The sequence below is a fragment of the Rhinopithecus bieti genome, unplaced genomic scaffold, assembly GCF_001698545.2.
Source record: "Rhinopithecus bieti isolate Rb0 unplaced genomic scaffold, ASM169854v2 scaffold_33021, whole genome shotgun sequence".
Lineage (NCBI taxonomy): Eukaryota > Metazoa > Chordata > Mammalia > Primates > Cercopithecidae > Rhinopithecus > Rhinopithecus bieti.
Genome location: NW_016813941.1, coordinates 46,956 through 56,314, shown reverse-complemented (window position 1 = coordinate 56,314; position 9,359 = coordinate 46,956). Strand labels below are relative to the sequence as shown.

Here is a 9,359-nt window from a genome sequence, read left to right as displayed (position 1 = left end):
GAGGGTAGCCAAGGATGGAGTGAGATGCAGGGTAGGTGTCTTCCTAAACAATAGTAACTGCCAATGTTTTTTAGTTTGTCAGTAATGATAGAGGGCTTATCAGTAATGCGAAGTTGGAGGCCGGGCGCGGTGGTTCAAGTCTGTAATCCCAGCACTTTGGGAGGCCGAGACGGGCGGATCACGAGGTCAGGAGATCGAGATCATCCTGGCTAACATGGTGAAACCCCGTCTCTACTAAAAAAATACAAAAAACTAGCCGGGCGAGGTGGCGGGCGCCTGTAGTCCCCACTACTCAGGAGGCTGAGGCAGGAGAATGGCGTAAACCCGGGAGGCGCAGCTTGCAGTGAGCTGAGATCCGGCCATGGCACTCTAGCCCAGGCGACAGAGTGAGACTCCGTCTCAAAAAAAAAAAAATAATACACAGTAATGCGAAATTGGAATGCTCCCATCTGTTTGGTAATGTGTGTGGCTGGGTTCTGGAGATAAAGAGTAAAGGAACATTTGGACAGTGGAAGGTTGCCTAAAGGGATTCCAGTAGGCTGTTGTTGGGAGATGCATAAAGGAGTGGCTACAGGGATAGTTGTTTGTGTGGTTAGGGGTCCAAATATGAGGGTGGTGGTGGAATTGACCTAAGGAGAAAGGTGCCGTAAGTAGATGTGGAGAAGTGTGGCAGCTTGTTGGTGTGAAATGTCTGGGGAGTTCTCACCAAATTTGTCTAGAAAGTAAAGAAGTTCCTCAGGTGGGTAAAGATGAGGGCTATTAAAGGAGGTTCTGGGGTGCAGGGAGACAGAAGAGGTAGCCCAGTCTGCCTGTAGAGCGGGCATGGCTGTCTAAGAGCAGGAAGAAAAGGAAACACATAGCCAACAATTCTGTGCTAGGGAAGGATTGGAGGCAGTGAGGAGAGAGTGGGTGAGATTGATAGTATGCTGGAGGTAACTAGGGAGAGGTAGAGAGTGGCATAAGAATGGGAATGAGAATAAGAGTGAGTATAAAAGTAAAGAATATAAAAGTAAAGAATAGAACTTCATCAGGGTACTACACAGCCCTGCACTTTGGCTGTGTGTAATGAAAAGGATTGGGATGAGTCAAGGAGAGCTAGTGTGGGAGCAGTCTCTAAAGCTGTGTTCAAGTAACGGAAAGAGGAGTGGGGAAAGAATTTAGGATCTGTGGAGTCAGCTAGGTTTGCTTTTGTGAGTTTACATAATGGTTTAGTCAGGATGGTAAAACTAGGTATCCAAAGGTGGAAGTACCTAACCATGCCTAGGAAGGAAAGGAATTGTTGTTTTGTAGAAGCAGTTGGGGTTTGGGAGATTAGCTGGACACGATCAGCAGGGAGAGCATGTGTGTTTTCATGAAGAATTATGCCGAGATAGGTGACAGATAAGGAAGAAATTTGGGCTTGACTGAAGTAATGGGGGCTGTCCACAAAGACTTGTGGCAGTACAGCCCAGGTAATTTGCTGAGCCTGATGGGTGTCAGGGTCAGTACAAGTGACAGCGAAAAGAGGCTGGGATGAAGGGTGCAAAGAAATAGTAAAGAAAGCATGTTTGAGATCCAGAACAGAATACTGGGTTGTGGAGGGAGGTACTGAGGATAGGAGAGTATATGGGTTTGGCATCATGGGGTGGATAGGCAAGATGATTTGGTTGATAAAGTGCAGATCCTGAACTAACCTGTAAGGCTTGTCCAGTTTTTGGACAGGTAAAATGGGGGAATTGTAGGGAGAGTTTATAGACTTTAAAAAGCCATGTTGTAACAGGCAAGTGATAACAGGCTTTAATCCTTTTAAAGAGTGCTGTGGGATGGGATATTGGCGTTGAGTGGGGTAAGGGTGATTAGGTTTTAATGGGATGGTAAGGGATGCATCATCCGTCGCTAAGGAGGGAGGTAGAGGTGTCCTATGCTTGTGGATTAAGGTGGGGAGATACAAAGAGAGGATGTGAAGGAGGCTTTGAACTGGGGGAAAAGGCAGCAATGAGGTGTGACTGTAGCCCAGGAATAGTCAGGGAAGCAGATAATTTAGTTAAAATGTCTCAACCTAATAAGGGAACTGGGCAGTGAAGATAACTAAAAAGGAGTGCATTAAAGAATGTTGTCCAAGTTGGCACCAGAGTTGGGGAGTTTTAAGAGGTTTAGCAGCCTGGCCATCAATACCCACAACAGTTGTGGAGGCAAAGGAAACAGGCCCTTGAAAGGAAAGTAATGCGGAGCGGGTAGCCTCCACATTGATTAAGAAGGGGATGGACTTACCCTCCACTGTAAAAGTTACCAAAGTGTCCATGATGGTCCAGGAGGCTTCAGAGTCGATCGGGCAGCGTCAGTCTTTAGCCACTAAGCTGAGAAGATCTGGGAGGGAGTCAGTCAGAGAGCCTTGGGCCAGAGTTCCAGGGGCTCTAGGAATGGCTGCCGGGTGAGTTGGACAGTCCGATTTCCTGTGGGGTCCCACACAGATGGGACATGGCTTAGGAGGAATCCCAGGCTGTGGGCATTCCTTGACCCAGTGGCCAGATTTCCAGCACTTGAAGCAAGATCCTAGGGGAGACAGTCCTGGAGGAATGCCTGGCCACTGTGGTTCAACGTTTTGAAGTTCTTGTGTGCTGGAGATGTGGCTGGGGTTTCTCTCACAGTGGATGCAAGTAGTTGCAACTCAGAAATACGTTGCTACTTGGCTGCCTCTAATCTATTATTATATACCTTGAAGGCGAGGCTAATTAGGTCCTGTTGAGGGGTTTGAAGGCTGGAATCTAATTTTTGGAGCTTTATTTAATGTCGGCAGCAGATCGGGTAATAAAATGCATATTGAGAATAAGACGGCCTTCTGGCCTTTCTGGGTCTAGGGTGGTAAACGTCTAAGGGTTGTTGCCAAATGGGCCATGAACTGGGTAGGGTTTTTATATTTGATGAAAAAGAGCCTAAACGCTAACTGATTTGGGAGAGGTTGGATAAAGAAAAAAGAGCATTAACCTTGGCTTTGCCTTCAGTTCCAGCGACCTCTTTAAGAGGAAATTGTTGGGCAGGTGGGGGAGGGCTAGTCACTGAACGAAACTGTAAGCCAGACTGGGTGCAAGAAGGGGAGGTAATAGAAGGATTGTAGGGTAGGGGAGCGGAGGCTGAGGAAGAATTGGGACCTGGCTCGGCCTGGTGAGGAGCAGCCTGGGGAGGAGGCGAGAGGTCAGATGAGTCCATAGAAAAGGATGAGTCCCTAGAAAATGAGGATTCAAAGGACTCAGAGCTTGGGGTGGAGACTGAAGGAACAGACAGGAAAGAAAGAAGAAAGATTTGGGATGAGTCGCATTGGGAACAGAGACTAGGGAGGGACAAATGTGTAAAAGAATGCCTGGACGTCAGGCACCTCAGACCCATTTGCCCATTTTTCGACAAAAATCATCCAGGTCTTGTAAAAGGAGAAATCAAAAGTGTCATTTTCTGGCTATTTAGTACCATTGTCGAGTTTGCATTGGGGCCAAGCGGTGTTGCAGAAGAAAATAAGACACTTACATTTTAGGTCAGGAGAAAGTTGAAGAGGTTTTAAGAACACTGGCTAAGGGAGAAGAAGGAGGAATGGAGGGTGGAAGTTTGCCCATAGTGAAGGAGGTAAGTTTAAAGAGAAAGGTAGAGACGCAGAGAAGGGGGTGGGTAAGCAGCCAATGCAGGTGTCCCGCAATTGACTTGCCACCAACGGAATGTGGGTGAATGACCAAGGTAGGCATCCCCGCGGTGATCAGACACCAGTGAAATGTGGGTGAAAAATCAGGCAGGCATCCCCCCAGTGATTAAACACAAGGGAAGACTGTCTTCCCGAGTCCGTGACTGGCGCTGGAGTTTTGGGTCCATGGATGAAACATATCTCCTTTGTCTCTACTAGAGAGGAAAAAGAACTGGAGTTGGAAGGACATGGAGATTGAAGGGTAGCAAGAGAGGCTGGAGAAGAGAGTGAAAAGACTACTTACCTGATTTGAAATTGGTGAGATGTTCCTTGGGCTGGTTGGTCTGAGGACCTGAGGTTGTAGGTGGATCTCCTCATGGACTGAGGGCGAGGACGGGGACTGGTCTCCCAAAGGAGTCCTCCTGTCCCGGGTCTTTGGCACCAAATGTCACGCACATCCGTGTGAAGAGAGTCCACCAACAGGCTTTATGTGAGCAACAAAGCTGTTTCTTTCACTTGGGTGCAGGCGGGTTGAGTCCGAAAAAGGAGTCAGCAAAGAGTGGTGGGATTATAATTAGTTCTTTAGGTTTTGGGATAGGCGGTGGAGTTAGAAGCAATGTTTTGAGGGCAGGGGGTGGATCTCATGAAGTACAGTCTCAAGGGTGAGGAGAATTACAAAGAACCTTCTTAAGGGTGGGGGAGATTACAAAGTACATTGACCAGTTAGGGTGGGGCAGAAACAAATCACAATGGTGGAATGTCATCAGTTAAGGCTATTTTCACTTCCGTGGATCTTCAGTTGCTTCAGGCCATCTGGATGTATATGTGCCGGTCACAGGGGATATGATGGCTTAGCTTGGGCTCAGAGGCCTGACAGTGAAGGCAAAATCAATTACAATTTCAGAAAAGCAAGGGTTCAGGAAGGTTACCACACTCAAATACTTCCTGAAAAAATTACATGAAGACTTGTTCTTCTGAATAATGGAAGAAATGAAGCAGAAAAAGAGGAAAGCTTAAGATGAAACACAGTGATGAACAAAGAAATGAAATTGTTTGCCATGTGGTTGTGGACAAAACGTGTGGTCAATACATGGTTCTTAGGGAAAGGAACACATAATATAAAAATTAATCATACCGAACTAAAATTTATGATTTAAAGAAAATGTGGAAGGGGATAAAAGTGAAATGAAGGTGAGGGGAAATGAGGGTCCTAAAGAAATTATTTTGTGTAGAAAGTGGCAGCCACAAACACTAATTCTCAACCTTGATTTTAAAAGTTGAATGTTTATTAATAAATTAACAGAAGTGGACATGTAACTTTCAAGCCATTAAATGCAAAGAAGGAATGGACAAACTACAAACCCGGCCAAGGCTGAAAAAGAGGGAAAAAGGTGAAGGAGCAAGAAAATGTTATACAGAAAACACAAACTAAATGGCATTAATAAGACAAAATACATCAGTAGTAACAATATGTGAAGGTGTTTCATGCTTAGATTTTTTTTCTTTTTTTTAATGGAGTCTTGCTCTGTTGCCCAGGCTGGAGTGCAGTGGCATGATCTCGGCTCATTGCCAGCTCTGCCTCCCAGGTTCAAGTGATTCTCCTGCCTCAGCCTGTCAAGTGACTGGGACTACAGGCATGGGCCACCACACCTGGCTAATTTTTTATATTTTTAGCAGAGATGGGGTTTCACCATGTTAGCCAGGATGGTCTTGATCTCCTGACCTTGTGATCCACCTGCCTCAGCCTCCCAAAGTGCTGGGATTACAGGCGTGAGCCACCGCGCCCGGCCGTTTAGATTTTCTTTAAGAGACTGCGTCTTGCTCTGTTGCCCAGGCTGGAGTGCAGTGGAGCAATCACGGCTCACTGCAGCCTCCAACTACTGGATTCAAGTGATCCTGCCATTTCAGCCTCCTGAGTAACTGAGATTATAGGCACACATCACCATTTAAAATTGTTAAAATTTTAATTTTTTAATTTTTTTGTAGAGACAGGGTCTTGCTGTAGAGAGAAGGCTGGTCTCAAACTCCTGGCCTCAAGCAATCCTCCTGGTTTGACCTCCCAAAATGCTAGGATTACAGGTGTGAGCCACTCCACCCAGCCTAGATTGCAAACTGCTTGCAAGAGCCATGCCTAAAAGTACTCCAGAAAGGGATTTGGATTTATAACTGAACAGAGAGAAAAATTGCTTTAAGCTAAAACTCAGGAAGAATTTGGCAGTGGCAGCAATTTTGGAGGGCAAAAAGAACCTGAGCAGACTCCCCTTGGAGTCTTAGAGGAGGAATGATGGTGGGTGGGGGTGAAGCCAACCCAGGTGCCAGGAGACAGGGAAACAGAAGGTGGAGCCTAGGGGATAGTGTTGGCATGGATCCGAGTAGACGAGGTGACATCAAAAACCATTATCAGAGAATGCTCTGTACCCTAGTTTACTAGAAAAAGATAATGGATATTAATGAATCCACTTCTGGTAGCAAAGGGCTGCTTCTTTTGTGAGTTATTTTGGTATGCATGACCTTAAAGCAAGTCACAGCTCACAGTGGGCTCCAGTTTCACTATCTAAAGCCTTATCGTGCTGGGAATAAACCATGAATAACATCTGCCTCGGTAGGCCAGGCATCTTGGAATCTGTATTATTGTTAAGTGTGTAGTGCCAGGTGCCCTGACAGTGTAATCCCCAAACCCTTCTTGAGATTTGCCTGGCCCATTGCTACAGAAGCACAACACAGCCCCAGTTTGCAACTCAGACAAAACCACCAAGGAGGTCAGTGCTGGGTGGGAGATCCAGGCTCTGTCCACACAGATAGCTCAATGTGGAGACTTCCTTAAACTCCAGGTGGATTCCCCCACTCCCCACCGAGGCCTGCTGGTTCTAGGAGGTGTTCCTCCACCAAGTAGCAACAGCTTTTTGTGCACTCTGGCTGTGAGCTCAAGCCTGGACCTATTATCCCTCCCTGAATGTTCAGGGAAACCAAGGCAGGGGCCTGAGAAGGTGTCACTTTCTTTAAAAGCAGCTCACTCTCATGGCAACCACAAATGAGCACATTTACCAGAGTTTCTCCTGTGAGGAGATGTTCCATTTCCACGAAGACAACACAATCAGGGTTCATAGAACAAGCACGTGCATTTGGACTCTGTCTGTACAATAGCCAGATGTCAGGTCTAAGATGTAATCTAGTCTTTACGTCTTTTAAATTCCTAATGGTAACTATGTAGCCACATCTTCAAAGCAGGGGTAAAAATCAGAACCGAGCCTGTAACTGACACTATCAAAAAGAGCCACAGGAAGATTCGGTCAAGAACTTGAGCTACAAATTTCCAGTCTTGTACTACCTGCAAAAGAGAAAAAGATGCCTTTCACTCAAGACACTGAGCAACTGTTCTGTATTCATCTCAAGGGATTTAAAAAGAGTAACATTCAGATTTATAGCATTTACTTAAGTTTTCAAAATGCATCTAATGTCCCAACCACACTACAGGCTCACGTTCTTTCAGGGACTTCGCTAATCATGCCCAAAGGAAGTATCTTGGAACACTGTCATTAGCACTGGAAAAGGAAAATAGAAACAATAGAATTCCGTGTGCATATGTCAACATTCCTGATCAGAATGGGAAAAGTCTGATTTTTACATGAATAAAAAGCCAGTATAGGCCAGGTGCGGTGGCTCACGCCTGTAACTCCAGCACTTTGGGGAGGCTGAGGTGGGGGGATCACCTGAGGTTGGGAGTTTGAGACCAGCCTGGCCAACATGGTGAAACCCCCTCTTTACTAAAAATACAAAAATTAGCTGGGCATGGTGGCAGGCGCCTGTAATCCCAGCTACTCGGGAGGCTGAGGCAGGAGAATCGCTTGAACCCAGGAGGCAGAGTGTATCTTAGTATGCCAGTATATCTTTCTAGGGTGCTTCCTGATACTCGTATGAAAAGAATCACAAATTTATAATTTAAGAGTTTTTGTGGCCAAATGTCACAGGCTTTCTTTTCTTCCACTCCACCTGTGCTGCAGCTCCAGAAGGAAGGGTGCTGCCGAGCAGAAGAATCGACCAGGACAAGACAGACATTCACAAAGGAGACGGGAGACTGAGTCCCCTTTACTAGGAAGGGGAGGGGAGATGCAGAGAGTGGGCAACAGGTCCATAACATAAAGTCAAGGCACGACTGGCTGAGGAAGTCTGAAAGGAAGGGGAGTCCTCATCCCTCTAGAGTAAATAAATGTCCTCCATCTTGGGGCGGGGGGAAGAAATCTTTGTATTAGGTTTTTGTTTTGTTTTTTTGAGACGTAGTCTCGCTCTGTCACCCAGGCTTCAGTGGTGCAATCTTGGCTCACTGCAATCTCCGCCTCCTGGGTTTAAGTGATTCTCCTGCCTCAGCCTCCCTAGTAGCTGGGATTAGAGGCACTTGTCACCATGCTCAGCTAATTTTGTATTTTAGTAGAGAGGGGTTTCACCATGTTGGCCAGGCTGGTCTCGAGCTCCTGACCTCAGGTGATCCACATACCTCGGCCTCCCAAAGTGCTGGGATTACAGGCGTGAGCCACCACACCCAGCCTGTATTAGTGTTTTTAAAAGATGTTAAGAAACAAACAAAAAAAATCCGCCCAGCTTGACAGCTGAATGTTTCTTGTCTAACAGCAGTCACTTTTCTAGTGCTTTATTTAAGTGGATGAAAAACATGACAGATTGTTAAGAGAGAGGGTATATGAGGCAGTGTCTGAGAACGCAAGAGAAAATGTATAAGGATAATTCTAAAAAAATTCTTAGCCAGGTGCAGTGGCTCACGCCTGTAGTCCCAGCACTTTGGGAGGCCGAGGTGGGCAGATCACAAGGTCAGGAGATCGAGACCATCCTGGCTAACACAGTGAAACCCCATCTGTACTAAAAAACACAAAAAATTAGCCGAGTGTGGTGGTGGGTGCCTATAGTCCCAGCTACTCAGGAGGCTGAGGCAAGAGAATGGTGTGAACCTGGGAGGCGGAGCTTGCAGTGAGCTGAGATGGCGCCACTGCACTCCAGCCTGGGCGACAGAGCGAGACTCCATCTCAAAAATAAAATAAAATAAAATAATTCTTTCATCAGTTTGTTTAGGGGATGAGGCTCTTGGCACTAATTTTCACCAATTTTAGAGTAAAATACTTGAACCCTATAAAGTGAAGTTATTATATATAAATTGAAAATATGTTACTTGCTGTAGGCAACAGATCATTTTTTTTTTTCTGTACACTTAAAAAAATCTGTAAACTAAATGACCACATCCTCTTTCCTCACCAAAATATCTGTTGTAACACTAAATTTTTTATTAATCAAAAAATCTGATTCTTTCTGGTCTTTTATTTCTAAATACTGTGGTTGAACATATCTAGCATCCCATGAAAAATGAGAGATAAATTACCAGAGACCAGGATAACCAACTTAAAATGTGTAATTGAGGCCAGGCACGGTGGCTCACACCTGTAATCCCAGCACTTTGGGAGGCTGAGGCGGGCTGATCACGAATTCAGGAGATCAAGACCGTCCTGGCTAACACAGTGAAACCCCGTCTCTACTAAAAATACAAAAAATTAGCCGGGCATGGTGGCAGGCGCCTGTAGTCCCAGCTACTCGGGGAGGCTGAGGCAGGGGAATGGCGTGAACCCAGGAGGCGGAGTTTGCAGTGAGCAGAAATCACACCACTGCACTCCAGCCTGGATGACAGAGGGAGACTCCGACTCAAAAAAAAAAA

General features: G+C 45.9%; 1 protein-coding gene across 1 annotated transcript in view; it reads right to left on the bottom strand.

Moving 5' to 3' along the window:
• Positions 1 to 6,395: 6,395 nt before the first annotated feature.
• Positions 6,396 to 9,359, bottom strand: part of CHRNB3 (cholinergic receptor nicotinic beta 3 subunit) — a 35,915-nt gene continuing 32,951 nt past the window's right edge. Inside the window, exon 6 of the mRNA XM_017849116.1 lies at positions 6,396 to 6,974. Within this exon, the coding sequence (XP_017704605.1) occupies positions 6,840 to 6,974 (135 nt within the window). The 3' untranslated portion in view covers positions 6,396 to 6,839. The remainder of the gene's footprint in view (positions 6,975 to 9,359) is intronic.